This window comes from Stigmatopora argus, chromosome 18 (assembly GCF_051989625.1).
Source record: "Stigmatopora argus isolate UIUO_Sarg chromosome 18, RoL_Sarg_1.0, whole genome shotgun sequence".
Lineage (NCBI taxonomy): Eukaryota > Metazoa > Chordata > Actinopteri > Syngnathiformes > Syngnathidae > Stigmatopora > Stigmatopora argus.
In genome coordinates this window covers 2,923,079-2,941,194 of record NC_135404.1, presented here as the reverse complement: position 1 = coordinate 2,941,194, position 18,116 = coordinate 2,923,079, and the positions used below count along the sequence as shown (strand labels likewise).

General features: G+C 41.3%; 1 protein-coding gene across 3 annotated transcripts in view; it reads right to left on the bottom strand.

The window, feature by feature from the left end:
- Nucleotides 1–272: 272 nt before the first annotated feature.
- The window catches only part of lrrc45 (leucine rich repeat containing 45), a 29,968-nt gene continuing 12,124 nt past the window's right edge, over nucleotides 273–18,116 (bottom strand). For all 3 annotated transcript variants that reach the window (XM_077625450.1, XM_077625451.1, XM_077625449.1), the window contains 10 exons: nucleotides 16,441–16,518; nucleotides 14,345–14,480; nucleotides 13,098–13,175; nucleotides 12,901–13,012; nucleotides 11,446–11,516; nucleotides 8,240–8,332; nucleotides 5,980–6,072; nucleotides 5,733–5,906; nucleotides 2,744–2,891; nucleotides 273–2,641 (listed from right to left, as the gene is read on the bottom strand). In XM_077625450.1, the coding sequence (XP_077481576.1) occupies nucleotides 2,442–2,641; nucleotides 2,744–2,891; nucleotides 5,733–5,906; nucleotides 5,980–6,072; nucleotides 8,240–8,332; nucleotides 11,446–11,516; nucleotides 12,901–13,012; nucleotides 13,098–13,175; nucleotides 14,345–14,480; nucleotides 16,441–16,518 (1,183 nt within the window). In that variant the 3' untranslated portion in view covers nucleotides 273–2,441. The remainder of the gene's footprint in view (nucleotides 2,642–2,743; nucleotides 2,892–5,732; nucleotides 5,907–5,979; nucleotides 6,073–8,239; nucleotides 8,333–11,445; nucleotides 11,517–12,900; nucleotides 13,013–13,097; nucleotides 13,176–14,344; nucleotides 14,481–16,440; nucleotides 16,519–18,116) is intronic.

Here is an 18,116-nt window from a genome sequence, read left to right as displayed (position 1 = left end):
GCTTCTGGCCCAAAGTCAGCTGGGTTAGGCTCCAGCACCCCCGGTGACCCTAGGAGGATAAAGTGGTTCAGAAAATATGAGATGAGCCTCTCCAACTACTGCATGTTTGACTTGTCCCGTGGCGTCAAATCAACTTTTTGGAAGGAATTGGCGACGAAGGCTCAGATGGTGTAGGCATTGGTGGCGAGTCAGTTGGTGATGACGGAGTAGGAGTAGCAGATCTACGTTTGAATAAGCTTTCAAGCCTTTAAAAAAGGCGGCAGGAACAAATCTAAGTTTGATTTTTTTTATTGACGTAATATGTACTCACATGAACATAATCCAAAGTATTCAAACATCTACAAAGACAAAGTTCTCATCTTCTGTATCCGACATAGAGTTCAGCCAAGTGGGCGAGTTAGCCAACACACACGGTTCCAAATCACTGTCAGTCAGAATTGTCACCATGGACTTTCGTAAAAGTGATGCCGACCGACTTAGGCGAAAGCTTGCTTTGCTGGTGTTATGAATGATCTGTTATAAAAATTAACTTATAGGTTTGACCCATATTTGAGTTTGCTCACCCTGATCAAAGTGTTTACACCTATTTGATGCTTGGTCTGTGTAACCTGGTCAGGAATGTGTGATCACAGGATATAGCCCTGGTGTTTGTTTTATAAACAAACAGTTTCTGTGTCTTACAGTTGTTTAGGGCGGGGGCGGTATGATAAAATGCTCCTCTCCTCCAAGCCAGTGGGATAGCCAAATTGATCAAACCAGCTAAGGACATTGGATGTTCCTTATAAAATGAAACCCACCCACTTATATCGAAATTAACGCCTACTTCTGCCTGCTGGAAAAGAGTTTAAAAACGGGAGTCAGGTTATCAGAGGTTGTCTTTTCTCTTGGAAATATACAATGTTTGTTCTGAGAACTGACCCTGAAACCCTGTCCTTTGTCTGTATTTTCAAAAAATCCTTCAGAACAAAATTAAGAACACTATTATTAGCTGACTCTTTGGCCCACACATCCACAAATGATTCACAAATCGCGAAAATCGCCCGACGCTGCCTGCCAGTATTTGGATACCTATGTTTTCCGTCAGACATCTATAGCTCCCAATCTGTTCGTCTTACATACACGGAAACTCAGCATTGTCTTTTTTACTTGTCAAAGCTGATTTTCCAGCTCCCTCCACTTGCGAACCATGGACTCGTTTTTGTTGAGGTGCCTTGATGCAACTCAATTTCCATGTTCCTCCACGTAGCAGATAGCTCCCAGTTTGAACAGTGCCTCATAAGCAATGTTCCCTCTAATTTTTTGTTTGTCTGGGCAGAATGACAACCTCCCTGAGCACACTGAGTACCGGTGTGAGCAACATCATCATTGCTCGCTATGGGCACACACCAGTATCACACCTGCCATAAGCAGGTGCATGTCTACTACACATAAATGATTTAGTAATAATAAAATGTAATGATTAATATCTATGAATGGGCGGCCTGGCGGATGAGTGGTTCGTGCGTTGGTCTCACAACAAAAAAAAAAAGGGATTTTATTTTTTGCGCTCCATATGATTTGCTGTGCGCAGAGAAGACGAGAGTAGTGCGCAATTGCGCACGCGCGCAGCTTAGAGGGAACATTGCTCATAAGCAATGTTCCCTCTAATTTTTTGTTTGTCTGGGCAGAAAGACAACCTCCCTGAGCACACTGAGTACCAGTGTGAGCAACATCATCATTGCTCACTATGGGCACACACCAGTATCACACCTGCCATAAGCAGGTGTATGTCTACTACACAAATGATTTAGTAATAATAAAATGTAATAATTAATATCTATGAATGGGCGGCTCGGCGAATGAGTGGTTCGTGCGTCGGCCTCACAGCTAAAAAAAAAAATTGGGATTTTAGTTTGTGCGCTCCATATGATTTGCTGTGCGCAGAGAAGACGAGAGTAGTGCGCAATTGCGCACGCGCGCAGCTTAGCGGGAACATTGCTCATAAGTATATATCTTTGCAGGTGCCATTTTCGGGGGTTAACCGATATTATTTGGCACCGCGGGGGTGAATGAATAGCAATGTAAAATGAAAAAGGCTCAAATACTCAAAACAAAAGTGATCAACTTTACAGAATACAGTCAAGAAAACTTTACAAAAATTCGAGATTTGCACCTCACGTTTGATGGAGTGCCAAAAACATGTCTATCTTTCTAAAGTACATTGTTCTATTATCGAAAACACTGCTAAATAAACTTCAGATTCCTTGGGTGAACAATGTAACCACGCCCTGACAGATTCATGTGATTTTCATGATACTAAAAAGCAGAGAATTGTCCAAACGTAATTAGCCAAAGTGACCTCAACAGATGCCTGTGACAAGGATATTTTTGTTGCACCTTTTTAAAAATTGAGTGTTTTTTAACAGATATTTAGCACATAGGATAGGCTCAGAATAATTGTGTCATTTATTGGTGCTATGTGACTGCGATAGAGGAGAACTTTGGACGTATGTGAGGATGGCATTCTGTAGATATGTTGTTCTCCGGGCTTCATCATCCCTCGTCCTCTTGATCTCTGCTTCTTTAAGCCGTAACTTTTCCAGGAGTGACGACATCTCGGAATCTTTGTCGAGCAACGCCTCTCGGTGATTACTATTTAGTACTGAATGACACAACAAACCACAAAGGACAGTATTACAGTGTTAAAAAGGTAGCAGTACGTACTTTGTAGACAATAAAATGCCATTAAGTCAGGAGGAGTCACCTTTAATTTCCCTCTCAAGGGCACTGATCTTCTCTTTCAGTCCTCCTTGTGCTATCTTTTCAGCTTCCAAGTGACCCATTTGCTCCTGTAGCTCCAACCGCACTCGGCTCACTTCAGCCACCTTCTCCTGGTCTTTTCCAGACAGTTCCTGCAATTCAATGTTTAAACTTTTGCACTCATGACAATGAGCATTAGTACCGTATTTTCACACCTATAGGGCGCACTTAAAAGTCATTTTTTTTCTCTAAAATGGTCGATGCGCCCAATTGGTCGGCGTGCCTTGTTTGTGCACTAAATTCAAATTTTTGTATGACCCTGACCGCTTGAGTGACTGGTTTTATTTCTGGCCGACACGCTACTTATTGCAATCAACCCAGCAGACGTTCACCCTAAAAATAAGCTTCCCCCGCGTATTCCAACCGTTATGGTAAATCCATTCAAAATATCCCAGGTGACTTCCATGTGCTCGTAGCGCTTTTAACCCTCAAAAACACTCAACAGTCAAAGAAACAGCGCTTTAGACCTACACAGAGGAAATGCCTGACGTGAATGACAACAGAACGCGGGTGTGAGGCCATGGATCGAACACAATTTAACAGCGAAGAGGAACAGCTTTGCGAACGGCTTGGGAGTTCTGAATGTCGGATGGCCGCCAAAATTCCATATAAAGGCAGGCAGTGTCGCATTACTTACGTGACAATCTAGAATGGATTGTCGATGCCTGAGCGAAAACGCCGGCAAGCACTGTAGTTTCAGCTTTCGTCAAAGCTAGAATCATTATTACGAAACCCCACGATGAACACGCTGACGCTGACAATATTATGGAACCCATATGTCGCATACAGAAGATGAGGACGTTGACAGATTTGTAGATGTTTGAATACTTTGACTTATATTTTCGCGAATATACATTACGTCAATAAAACAAAATCAAACTCAGTTTTGCTCATGTTGCCCTTTTTAAAACATACGCTAGCATGCATGACATGTGCTGTACTGTGTCAGGCTAGCACATGGCATACATGCTATGTGCTATGCAGTGTGTCATGCTAGCACAGCTACAGCAGCGCGTCCTTTAAAACGAAGTGCCATTTGTGTTGACGAAAAACAGGAAATACAGTCGCAACTGAGACTGCACCCTTTATAGGTGCATTTTATAGGTATGAAAATACGGTAATTAGAATCATCCGCATACAGCAGGGGTCACAAACTCCGGTCCTTGAGGCAATCTATCCAGCCTCTTTTCCATGTCCCCCTCCTCAAACACACCAGAATCAAATAATTAGGGCTGTTACCAGGCTTCTGAACAGCTTGCTGATGAGTTGATCATTTCATTCAGGTGTGTTGGGGGAAGGGAGACATGGAAAATAGACTGGATAGCTGACCTCGAAGACCAGAGTTGGCCACCCTTGATATAGAGCAGGGGTCACCAAACTACGGCCCGCGGGCTGGATACGGCCCGCCGGCACATTTGGACCAGCCCTCTGAACAATACCAGAGACGCTATCGGAATTTTTTTTTTGGGGGGGGGGGGGATGCGGCCCGCTGGCACATTTGGACCGGCCCTCTGAACAATACCAGAGACGCTATCGGATTTTTTTTCCTATTTGGCCTTGAAGACTGGGACATTTTAATCTTGTGTTTGGTTCATTGCACCCCTGCTGAGCCCACAAATCATCCCAGTGAAGCGGGGCTTCGCATTGCTTCTTTGGTGACACGCGCGGGGAGAGTGTTTCCCTTTGATGCATGCAGGCACGTCCACCGTTGCATGCACGAGCAGTGTTACCGAGACATCTGGACGATCGCAGGTGAGGGCGGAGCCCTGGGACCATCGCGGACTATTCAAGCATATTAAAACTGCAACCTGTTTGAGAACGGAATAATGGCGAAAAAGTTAGGTGAGAGAAAAATTGATTCAGAATGCAGGATATTTAACCTGGAGTGGACAAACGATTATTTTTTTGTTCAATGCAAAGAAAATGCTGTTTGTCTCATTTGTCAAGAGACGGTGGCGGTATTCAAAGAATACAATCTTTGCCGACACTATGAATCCCGTCACAAAGACAAGTACGATAGATTGCAAGGCCAAATACGAGCAGACAAACTCTCAAAGCGAAAAAGTGGACTACTATCTCAGCAGAACCAGGCATCCGTTCGGGCCAGCTTTTGGGTTGCTAAATTGATAGCAAGCAGCGGTAAGCCTTTCACTGACGGAGAGTTAGTTAAGAAATGTATGGATACTGTCGCGGAGGAGGTGTGTCCCGAGAAGAAAGATGCATTTAATGCCGTAAGTCTGTCGGTGAGTACAATGACCAGACGCGTTGAAGAAATCGGGAGTAATGTATATGCCCAGCTGCAGCAGAAGACGAAATAATTTGACTTTTTTTCATTAGCACTGGATGAAAGCACGGACGTGCAAGACACAGCGCAACTGCTCATTTTTATTCGTGGAGTTAGCGCAAACTTTGAGATTTGCGAGGATCTGGCAGCCCTCCAAAGTCTCAAAGGGACTACAACGGGAGAGGATATTTTTGACAAAGTGTGCCAAACCATGGAGAAGTTGGACCTGGACTGGTCAAAGCTAGCTAGCATCACGACTGACGGGGCTCCTAGCATGGTGGGCGAAACTCGCGGTCTAATAATGGGACGCATGAACCGGGAGTTGGAAAAAAGGGGTCTCACCGCCCCGCTACGAGTCCACTGCCAAATTCACCACCAAGCACTGTGCTGCAAAATGTTGACGTGGGATTCTGTAATGACGGTTGTGGTGTCGTGCATAAACTTCAGAGCAAAGGGAGAAGATTGTGCATGGCACAACAGAAAGTTAATGTTCCATGGCTTTTTCTGTTACAAACTGACACCGGCCCCCCATCAGAGAAGGGAAAAGTTATGTGGCCCTCACAAGAAAAAGTTTGGGGACCCCTGATATAGAGTAAGGCTTCCTAATGAGGATGTAATATTGCGTGTGTAACATTTTGAGAATATGTACCTGCTGGAGCTCCTCTATTCGGCGTCGCAAGCAATCTGCCTCAATGATCTGTTGACAGTTCTTGGCCTGCTGCTCAGAGATGATCTGTTTCTGTTGGGAAACGTGCAGCTGGAGCTCCTGCAAGGAGTTACGCACTGTGCGAAGCTTCTCCTCCAACGATAGAACATGTTCCTCCTACTCAAAACAGGGAATAATAGGAAGAGACAATGCTCAGAAAACGGTTGTTACCATCCGATTTTTATCCAACCTTTTCCTGGCGCGCTTGAGAACGAGCTTTATTCAGTTCCTCTTCTGCCAGGGATCTCTCTGTCACACATGCTGCTTTAGCCTTACTCAATTCCTAAAATGAGAGGCAGGTTACACATACAGTTAGACATGAGCAGAATTTCAGGCTGGGAGCCTTTTAGCCACACCCCCTGCTCAACCCCATGGGTCACCCTTTGTACTGAGTGTGGGTACTTATATATTGTACAATCATAGTCTTTACATCACTTTTAAAGTAATGATTTAATAATATAATTCAAGATAGGTAACTGTTCACATGACTTTGAAGGCTGGCGGCTGAGTGGTAAGCGCGGTGGCTTCACACTTCTGGGGTCAAGGGTTTCGTCCCAGGTCGGTCCTCACTTTGTGGAGTTTGTATGTCCTCCACGGGCTTGCGTGGGTTTTCTCCGGGTACTCCGGTTTTCTCCCACATTCCAAAAACATGCAGAGTAGTCTGATTAAAACAGGGGTAGGCAACCTATTCCAGAAAAAGCCGCAGTGGGTGGGGTTTTTTGTTCCAACCAATTCAACACAAACAGTTTAACCAATGAGCTTTTTGCTGAAACATGAAGCACCTGACTGTAATCAACTGATTGCACTTCTAAGCCACCAGATTGGTGGAAATGTTTCCTCTTATAGGTTGGAGCAAAAACCCGCACCCACTGTGGCTCTTTCTGGAATAGGTTGCCACCAGATTGGTGGAAATGTTTCCTCTTATAGGTTGGAGCAAAAACCCGCACCCACTGCGACTCTTTCTGGAATAGGTTGCCTACCCCTGGGTTGAAACCTCCGAGTTGTCCCTAAGTATGAGTGTGAGTGTCAATGGTTGTCCGTCTCCTTGTACAGTGCAATTGGCTGGCCACCAATTCAGGGTGTCCCCCGCCTGGTGCCCGAAGTCAGCTGTGATAGGCTCCAGCACCCTCCGCGACCTTTGTGAGGATAAGCGGTTTCAAAAAATTAATGAATGAATAAAGATTGAATCTTCACACAAATTTAAATAATATACTAAAAATAGGAAAATAAGAATTTATTTGTTTGTAGCTTGTTATATAGATAGTCAAGTGGAACATTTTAGAGATGTAAACAAAAATCATGCTTCCCCTCCTCCACACAAAATCACTGCCATCGCAGGTCAGCAATTGGTGCATTCTTACTTGAAAGGGATTGTTTAAAATTCTGTCAACAATACAAATAAAATATTTATTTTTTTATATTTTCTCGCATATGGTCAATATGCGAGAAAATACGTTATTTATTGCCTCTGCGTATAAGCCGTACGCTTAAAATTGCCTTAGAATCGTTGAATTTTAGGATTTCTCTCGTATAAGACACCCCCTAATTCACAATTTCCCCTCTATATTCATGGTTTTAATGGGGAGTACAAATGTGTTACTTTGAAGGGAAAACCTTAAGAAAAATCATTGCACGTGGTATTTCTGAGTTACTGTATTAATCGAAAGAATCGTCTGCTGGATTGCACATTCCAAAAGGATGTTGCCTGCACGTGGACAAATCAAAAAGGAATTCACATGAGCAGTACAACCAGGAAGTGTGGCCGAGTCTTTGGGTGCAATAATAGCATGAGATACACATTATGCAGGTATCAAGGCTGATATTTTAATGATCGACCTCAAGACCTTTGATCAGCCTTAACAACTATTGGGATGTGCCGACATGGTAAACACTACAAACATATGTATAAAGACTACTCGTGTCTGGCCAGTCAGAGCACGTTTAACTACCGGTGAAAGGTAAGATGGCGGCGCCCTGAGCGAGGACAAGTCAGTGAGTTTTTTCATGTTTTACGCAAGATCCGTTTTTTTTCTTGAATTTAATTCATCAACGTCTAAATAAATGTTGTTTAGCATTTTATCTGTTTATATTTTCTCTATTTTGAAATAAATGACTGTATCGGCTGCATTGTCTTGCGTTTCGTCTTTGTCACCTTGCAGTTTCGTATGTTAAGTCTAAATTGTGCACATATAAGCCGTACACTTGATTCAATCATCATTTTTTGAGTTACAAATACGGCTTATATGCGAGAAAATACGGTACTTTCCAAATATTGAACAGTTGGCCAAAGTCACAATAAACCGGATAAGAGATTTAAATGAGAAGTAAGCGTCATTTTTTGCACTTACAAATGTTAATGAATCATTTATTTTCTATACCACTTATCCTCACAGGGGTCATAAGAGTGGTGGAGCCTATCCTTTAATACATTATTATGTTAAAAGTCAAACCTCCTCTAGTTGAATTCTTTGTCCTTCCAGTTTGAAAATTCTTTCTTGTAGGGTTTTCTCACTTTCTTCTAGATGCCGATTGACATGTTCAACCTGGACATTTGAAAAAATGTAAGACTTGTTTTATTATGATAAAAGAGCTGATGCGAGAGATCAAACTAAGCACTGTGGGGGAAAAAAGAAGCTGCTTTTATATATATATATATATATATATATATATATATATTTATATATATATATATATATATATATATATATATATATATATATATATATATATATATATAAATAATCAGATCTGGTTGATTATATATTCTATACTAACTGCACAGTTGAAATTTCAAGTCAAACTATTTCAGAAATGCAAGTTACCCCAGAACACAAACATTTTTGAGTCAAATTGCAAGCACACCCTTGTAAAGCCATTGGAGAAAGTCGATGGCTGTGCTCAGACAACGTAACATTTCAAGTTGGCACAACATACTATTTTAAGTTAACACAATTTATATTTGCATTTTCTACTTACTCCGAAGTGTAGGTTCTGCCCCAAAATCAGAAAAATAATTCAAGTTCACTCAGTTCATCTGATCAATTTAACAGTTTTAACTTAAGTTGGATTACTTATAAATGTTGAAACAAGAAGTTACTGAAGAAAATTTGAAAATTTAAATTGCACTTACGTAAAATCTCAGATTATTTAAAGCTTTTTGTTTGGAATATACAAAATAATAAATTGACTGTTTCCAAGCAGTTTGTCCTACTTTCTAATGACTGTGAACATATTTTTGACCAAGTCTGACCACGGAATGATTTTACCATGCACATGTTCAAACCAGATGCTGAGGCACCATGCTATTATTGTATATTTACAGTGCCTTGTGAAAGTATTCGGCCCCTTTGAACTTTTCAAGCTTTTGCCACATTTCAGGCTTCAAACATAAAGATATAAAATTAAACCTTTTGTTAAGAATCAAGAAATGGGACAATGAATATTTTAAACTTTTTTAACAAATAAAAACCTGAAAAGTGGGCCCTGTAATACTATTCGGCCTCTTTAGTTTCAGAGCGGCAAACTCCCTCCAGAAGTTCAGTGAGGATCTCCGAATGATCCAATATTAACTCATGATGGTAAATAGAATCCACCTGTGTGTAACAATTTCTCCATATGAATGCACCTGCTCTGTGATAATCTCAAGGTTCTGTTTTAAGGGCAGAGAGCATCATAAAGACCAAGGAACACAACAGGCGGTTTCGAGATACTTCTGTGGAATTGTTGGGGTTATTCAGGGATATTATTATATGTGCATTTTAAATCATTAATATGTATAGGAGCTTCATCTAATTTGGGACCGAGGAAAAGGACGGAGCCACTTCGAGGACATTTAATTGTTTTCAGGACTATTGACTCGGACAGGACACTACGTTCCAGGCCAAGGACTGTTGATCTGAGTTTGCGATGAAGATCTACGAAGGACTCTTAAATAGCTTTGACTTGGATTCCGGCAGATGGCGATAATCGAACCAACTTCCGAAAATACTCGCATATTGTTTAAAAATACTGTCGCTCGGGTTTTACCATATATGGAATTATTATGCTTACTTGTGCAAATTCTTACGCAGGTGTTCTTGGTTTCCGACCTGATACGAAATTGTTGTGGCAGTTGTTTTTTGACCTTAATGGTGTTATTCGGTTAGCTTATGCAATAGTTTGAATCAGATTACACTAAGTGTTTTGATTATGCGCGACTAAATGGACAGAGGAGGATGCCGTTTCTTCAGAATCATCTGGGACGAGGACGAAGTCAGGGTGGATTCTCCTTGCAAGTTCCGTAGCTGGTATATGTCAACGATGTCTCTCTATTTTTATTAAAGTATACCTATTAATAAACCTATCAGGAGTTTAAAGCTGCATTTGAAAACAAAAAGATTTCCCAAGCTTTAAACATCTCAAGGAGCACTGTGCAAGCAATTATATTGAAATGGAAGGAGTATCAGACCACTGCAAATCTACAAAGAACTGGCACTCACTCTCAACGTTCACCAAGAACAAGGAGAAAACTGATCAGAGATACAGCCAAAAACCCATGATCACTCTGGATGAACTGCCGAAATCAACAGCTGAGGTAGTGGGAGAGAGAGTCGGACAACAATCAACACACATTTGGCCTTTATGGACAAAAGCCATTATCAAAGATATCCATAAAACTGTCATTTGCCACAAGAAACCTGGGAGACATCAAACATGTGGAAGAGGTAACTGGTCAGATGTAACCAAAATTGAACTTTTTGTCTACAATGCAAAACATACGATATGTTTGGCCTGAAAACAACACAGCTCATCACCCTGAACACACCATCCCCACTGTCAGACATGGTGGTGGCAGTCTCATTAATTGGGCCTGCTTTTCTTCAGCGGGGACAGGGAAAACTGTTAAAATTGATGGGAAGATGAATGAAGCCAAATACAGAACCATTCTGGAAAAAAAGTCTGCAAAAGACCCGAGACTGGAATGTAGATTTATCTTCCAACAGGACAATGATCCAAAACATAAAGCCAAATCTACAATGAAATGTCTCACAAGTAAACATGTCCAGGTGTTAGAATGGACAAGTCAAAAGTCCAGACCCGATTCAATTGAGAATCTGTGGGCCGAGCTGAAGACTGCTGTTCACGAAAGCTCTCCATCCAACCTCACTGACCTAGAGCTGTTTTACAAGGAAGAATGTGCAAAAAATTCAGTCTGTCCATGTGCAAAACATCATGACAGAGACATACCCCAAGCAACTTCCAGCTGCAATTTCAGCAAAATGTGGCGCTACAAAGTATTAATGCAAGGAGGCCGAATAATATTGCATGCCTCACTTTTCAGTTTTTTATTTGTTAAAAAAGTTTAAAATATCCAATACATTTCGTTGCACTTTTTGATTGTGTTGTACTTGTTGTTGAGTATGACAAAAAGTTTTAATTTTATATCTTTATGTTTGAAGCCTCAAATGTGGCAAAGGGTTGAAAAATTCAAGGGGGCTTAATACTTTTGTAATGCACTGTATATCATTCCTTTGTGTAGTTGATTTCTTTGTAAACATCATGAATAAATAATGTGTGTCACGGTATTACAATTAGAATGATGTAAAACAATTTTGACGGGATGCATGCGCTGATGCAACCTGTCTAAATCAAATGCCCTTTAAGACTGGGTAAATACCTCTCGTTGTCGTAGATGATCCATGTCCTCGAGGCCTTGCTTGAACCTCCGCTTCTCAATTTCCAGGTGGTCTGTGAGATGACAAGATACACAATGTAGCAGTTCCTAGGTCCTGTACAGTAATCCCTCGAATATCGTGGTTAATGGAGCAGAAATGGCCATGATAAACAAAAAAACGCAAAGTAGGATCACCCCCATAATAACTACCAAAATACATGTTTTTGCGCCTATACAGAAATACAAGTACAATTATAAAAAAGTGTATTTTATTAAATATTACAGCTATCATTCAAAAGAATGTAATGTGTTAATATCTTAATATAATGTATATGTAAAAATGTAAATACTTTAAACACTGTACTTACAGTGAAACTAGTTCCTCTCCACTTCATATAATCCCCAAAAACAGGTAAATGGGAGTTTTAATCCATTTAATTTGTCTTCTTGTGGCCATGGGTCCATTGTCTGCGATATTCGAGTGAATACTGTACTTGCCTAATTAAGCGTGGGATGGAAACATGATGATGATAAGCCGCAGGTTCAGTTAATCTTTGAATAAAAATGTCCGGGAAGGCCTGCGCTTCCAAAAAAACTTGCTCCTCCCTGTTTCAACCGGGTCCAGGTCGGGGGACAGACCTCTCTTGCCGCCAGCATGCCCCTTGGGATTGTTGGCCGACGTCGCTGGCTTTACCATGAAGCCAAGCAGCAACGTTCAGTTAATCTTTGAAAAAAAATGTCCTAGAAGGCACCCGCTTCCAAAAAACACTTGTTGCTTCACAGCTGTATCTACGGTGTAAATCCATCATAATGCTGGTTCATTTTAACCCAGCCGCTACACCTCAGGCCTCTTCACTTCACGTGAATTTATTTTGAGTTATTTGCACCACGAGACGGCTCTTTCCTGCATATCCTCCTCTCATTTATGAAACCCGGAAGTTTTATGTCTTTAGCAACAAGCCACAACACACTTGTATCTCCAGAGAAGTGCGTTCCTTTCCTGTGTCCCCATTTTAAATGCAAGGCGGATCCCATTAACATTCAAATCGTTCCTACCAGCTGAATTATGTACAAAAGAACGCCACAGTGTAGATTAATCTATGCCGCAATTGCGTGCTACTCATTTAGCATATAAGAGAACGTCAGTATTTAGGAGGCATTTTCAACGGCGACTCAAAAAAAATACAGAGAAAATGGCAAGACGCAATTAGGGCACTATATAAATGATGTTTGGAGCGGCCATTCTCCCTCTATTGTAGATACCTTCTTCGGGGCTGAGAGATGAAGCGTTGTCCTGACCTCCGCCATTTTTCATCTGTCTTCCAGTTGCAGATTTTTTTTTTTAATAGCAGAAAAAAATTGCGAAGCAGTGAATTCACGATAGGTGAGGTCGCGATATTCGAGGGAACACTATATTGGAAATGACATTGTGAAAATGTATTGTTCCCTTCTTAGTACCTTCTGCTTGTGCAAGTTTGAGCTTCAGCTCAGCTGTGGTGTTGGTGAGTTCCTGCTTTATTTCAAAAATCTGCTCCTGTTGGGATTTGCATTTGCGGTCCCCTTCCTCCACCTGAGAGACAGACACAAAAATAGCGAGAGCCATTTAAGGGTAATTATCTTTTTGGATGTGTTGGTAAATGACACAATTGTTGTACCTTATTTTTTAGTTGGACATTGGTTTCTGACAAGTTTTGGATTTCTCTGATAAGCTTTCCTTCTCTGGAAACTTTGTCCTATAGAGGAGAAAATGTCATAAGCTTCAAATTAATTGAAAAATGTGCAGCAAAGTTGAAACAGCTTTTCCCAGGTGTACTATTTTGCTAGTTTTAATATACTTCGTCACTGGGACAAAGACAGTGCACATCAAAAGCCTTGAAAAATTATTCCAATTTCTTTGCCTGTTCTTTCAGGAAAATGAATGCACTAATCCCTAATTTGTTGCGGAAAATGTAGACCAGACATGGCCGCGATAATCGAAAAAGTAGGATCACCCCTATCATTACAACATACCGTACTATACATGTTTTCGCCCTATACAATAATACACAAGTACAATTATCAAGAAGTATATTTATTAAATATCACAGTTACAGGCATATGAAAAGACTATAATGTATTAATATCTAAATATAATCTATAAATAAAAAATGTATACTTTAAGTACTGTACTCAGTGAAAATAGTTTGAATAATTAAAAAAAACTGGTTATTGGAGCTTTAGTCCAAGTCCTCTTCGTCAGATCCGAGAGGCATTTTTCTTGTACAAATATTGCTGTTGTTGTTGTCTTGACACTGTCAAGACAATTGCCAAATTTCAATGGCTCCGACCACGTTGTCATCAGTCTCCTTTTAAGTGGCCCCATGCAGTTAACGTCCTATCATCATGCAGTTAACGTCCTATCATCATGCCAGCTTCACGGCCTTATCTACAATGTAAATCCATCATAATGCTGATTCATTTTTTGCGGTTTGTGTAGGATAACAGTCGTTGCAACGTGCAGTACCGCAACCTGGACGAGGAGACCAGCCGCTACATCTCGGACCACTTCGCCACGCTATTGGACCTCACGAGAATTTTTTTTAATTTATTCGCAGCATACAGATCGCTACAACACACGTGCATTTCCAGAGGGGAAGTGCGTTCACTCCCTGTGTCGCACTTTTAAGCGCACGGCGGACCCCATTAACATTAACAAAGTTTCTACCAGCTGAATTATGTACAAAGAGAGAAGAAGCCGTGCCGTGACTTCTGCCATTTTTCATCTGTCTTTCTTCTGGTTGTGAGTTTCAGCGTAGACTTAGACATTTTTTTTTTTTAAACTTCAGAAAAAAATCTGCGACATAGTGAGCCATGAAGTGAAGAGGAATCACAGTACAAAGGTGTTGCAGATACATAATTTTACCTCATGTTCTTTCTTCCTCTCTCTGCTCTGTGCTTCCATGAGTTGTTCCTTCTCAACCTTCAGTCTTGCAATTAGCTCAGCCAGGCTGTGATTTTTCTGCTCAGAAAGAGCAACTGAAGCCTCCATCATCTGCAACCTGCAAACCATATAAATTCAGACAATATTTGTTGCAGTTGATATATGAAAGTTGTGCTTGAATTCCAGAGTGAAGGGATTTGGGAATCTGAAAAAACACCTCAGGTGAAAATACTATAAATCGACCAATTATCCGTCGGCCCAATTATTGGAGACAATATTTGTCCATTTGACGTACAGTGATACCTCAACTTACGAATGCCTTTTAATTTTCAGGTTATGAAACACTTGGAAATGACCATTCCATTATACAAAAAGGAAGACCCAAGTTACAAAATCCCCCAAAATGTAAATACCGTATTTTCACACCTATATGGTGCACTTAAAAGTATAAAATTTTCTCGAAAATGGACAATCCGCCCAATCAGTAGGTGCGCCTTATGTATGCATTAAATTCTAAATTCTGTATGACCCTGAGCGCTTGACTGACTGGTTTCATTTCTTGCCGACATGCTAAATAATGCGGTCAACCCAGTGGATGTTCGTGTACTACTGGTTAAATGACCAGACCCTAAAAATACCACACCCTCGTACCCCTAGCATTACGGAAAATCCATACAATACATCCCAGACCAGTGGTGAGGCATTTGACTTCTGTGTGCTCATAGCGCAACCATCAAAAATACTCTCAATAGTCAAAGAAACAACACAATATAGCTTTATAGAAGAAAGGCCTGACATTAATGACAAAAGGATGCAGGTGTGAAAGCTGCACACTGCTGCTGCCTTGTGTGTCATCCACTTGTTCTCCATGTCTGTTCAACTCATGTCTGTATATTTAAGTCCCTTTGTTTTTCATTCCCTGGTGCGTCCTTGTCAATGTCACCGAAAACAACTTAACTTGTTTATTATTAATTACTGTCTATTCTTAAACTGAAGGTAATTAAAAAAAAGTGTTATTTATCTGATTAATCGTTGAATTAATCACCCGCTTAGTAGATAAGAGAAATCGTTAGTTCCAGCTCCAAAGTCGAGTGCACCAACTGCTGAGCAAAACTCCCTGAGTGACATCCGGCAACCAACCAGCGCCGTGGGCGGTGGCCTGGGGAAAATTATGCACGGGCAACTGTAGCCAGTCCTAGAGGGGCGGACAGATTTTCTTTTACAGATTTTGAATAAACTAAGAATCTACAAAGTTGTAAATGAGCAAATTTCTTTCAAAGCACAGGAGGGCTATTGTGGACAGATGGCATCATGAGAAAATGGCGTAATTTACCACCTTCTGGCCTTTTCGTAAATGTTTATTCCAGGACATCTATGCCTATTGCCAATAAAAGACAATGCTAAAATCTTACAGTTAATTAATGTGCCATCCTCCTCCCTGCCATGCATAAAGCAGTAAAAATATTTTACTAAAAAGACCAATAGTTCTTGCGAATGGAGTACGCACAGAACACAAATGCTCCTTCAAAGAGGATTGCCCATTTGCCAGTTACATGGCCAGAAAAGTGCTAACCCAGAGTAATTTTTCCTTTTCTGACCTGCTTATCCTCAAAAGGATCACGGGGGTTCTGGAGCCTATCCCAGCTGACTTCGGGGACGAGGCAGGGGACACCCTTATTGGTGGCCAGTCAATCGCAGACCGCTCACACTCACACTCATACATCGGGGCAATTTAGAGTGTTCAACTAGGCTACCATGCATGTTTTTGGAATGTGGGAGAAAACAGGAGAACCCGGAGAAAACCCACACAAGGCTGGGAAGAACATGCAAACTCCACAAAGGAGGACCGACCTGGGATCGAACCCAGGACCCCAGAACTATGCCAACACGCTAACCACCCATCCGTCGGGATGCCCCCCATAGTAATCAGGTTTTTACAAATATAAGCATATTTGGTGCATGTAAACATTGCTAATTGTTATGACCACTGTATGTACCAAGACGTAAACACACATCTGTAACCTAAATGTGGTAGTCCTGTCTGTAGAGTGTATCTGGGATGAAAGAGATTATCATACCTCGCAGTGAGGGAATTGACAGCTGACTTCCTCTCATTTAGGGCCTCTTGGAGTTGACTGACCTGTATGCTCGTTGACCTAACACATAAAGGAAAAAATTAAATAAAAAAAGACAGACATAGGTACAATATATAGTCAAGAGGTCAGGATGGTGACAGAGTGGTAAGCACATCCGCCTCACAGTTCTGATGTCAAGGTTTCAAGTCTCTTCCTGCTTAGAGATTGAAGGTTCTCCCTGTGACTGTGTGGGTATTCTCTGGGTACTCTAATTTCCTACCATCTTGCCAAAACATTCATGGTAGGCAAATTATCCTTATATTTGAGTGTATGGGTCAATAGTTGTCTGCCTCTTGGTGCCCAGCGATTGGCCGGCAACCAATGTAGGGTGTAATCTACTACTTATTGTGCACAGTTACCTGGGCTAAGCGACGGCTATGCTACGACTTTTGTAAAGATGTGCGGCACGGAAAATGTAGTGTTTATGTAATATTGTCATGAGTGCCATAATTCACTAGATGAAAATTTGTAACCTTTTCAAGACTAATAGATGTCCATCACTTTTTTCGCATTTCTTCTTGAATTTCTTTGGATCGTGGCATGATTCTCTGATCTTGTAGCCTACTTCACTTTGTCTGACACATTATATTTAAGTGGTTTCTTGATTCAACATGTGGTGGTAATCAGGTGTGGATGTGGCCTGTGAAATTGAACTCAGCTTTCCTACAATTGTGATTAGTGACAGTTATTTTATGATTTAACAAAGGGGCAATTACTTTTTCACATAGGGCCAGACAAGTTTGTATTTCTTTCTGCCTTGGTAAACAAAATCATCGTTTAGAAGCTGCATTTTCTCTTTCCTTCGGTTGTCTTCGTGTCATACGAAAATTCATTTGATTGTCTGAAACCTGTGTGCGTGATAAATATGCAAAGAACACAGAAATCAGGAAGGGGGCAAATACTTTTTCACGGCACTGTACATCTAGTGGAAGTATAACACAATCCCCTACTACTACTATTACAGCTCCGTGCGCGGTCGATTGGTCGCCGGTCTTTTGGTCGCCGTCTTTTGGTCGCCGGTCTTTTGGTCGCCGGTCTTTTGGTCGCCGGTCTTTTGGTCGCCGGTCTTTTGGTCGCCGGTCTTTTGGTCGCCGGTCTTTTGGTCGCCGGTCTTTTGGTCGCCCCGACCGCGACAACGGGCGACCAAAAGACCGACGACTAAAAGACCGGCGACAAAACAAGGTAAAACAACACGGTCTACGCATCAATAAAAGCCAACAATGGCCATGAGCAGTTTCACTGAGCCGACGTGTGAGTGTATGAGTTTGTATGTACATGCGTTGTCCCTTTAAGAAGCTACGTCAGTCAGGGTCTTAACAAGTTCTCCAACAAAAATCAATAAAAGTCCGGGAAATTTGGAGCTTTTCTTTAGCCTAATAATTACTAGGGCATTAAGTATGACTAAATAGTAATTTGCAGTTTGTATTTAGGGAATTTGAGCTACGATTTAAATGGTAATTATCAATAACCTTCCGGGCGACCAAAAGACCGGCGACCAATCGACTGTGTACCTACAGCTCTATCTAGTGGATCTATAGTTCAAACCACAATACTACTACTGTTACAAATTCATCTAGTGGATTTATATTACAATTCCCTGCTACCACTAGCACCACCAT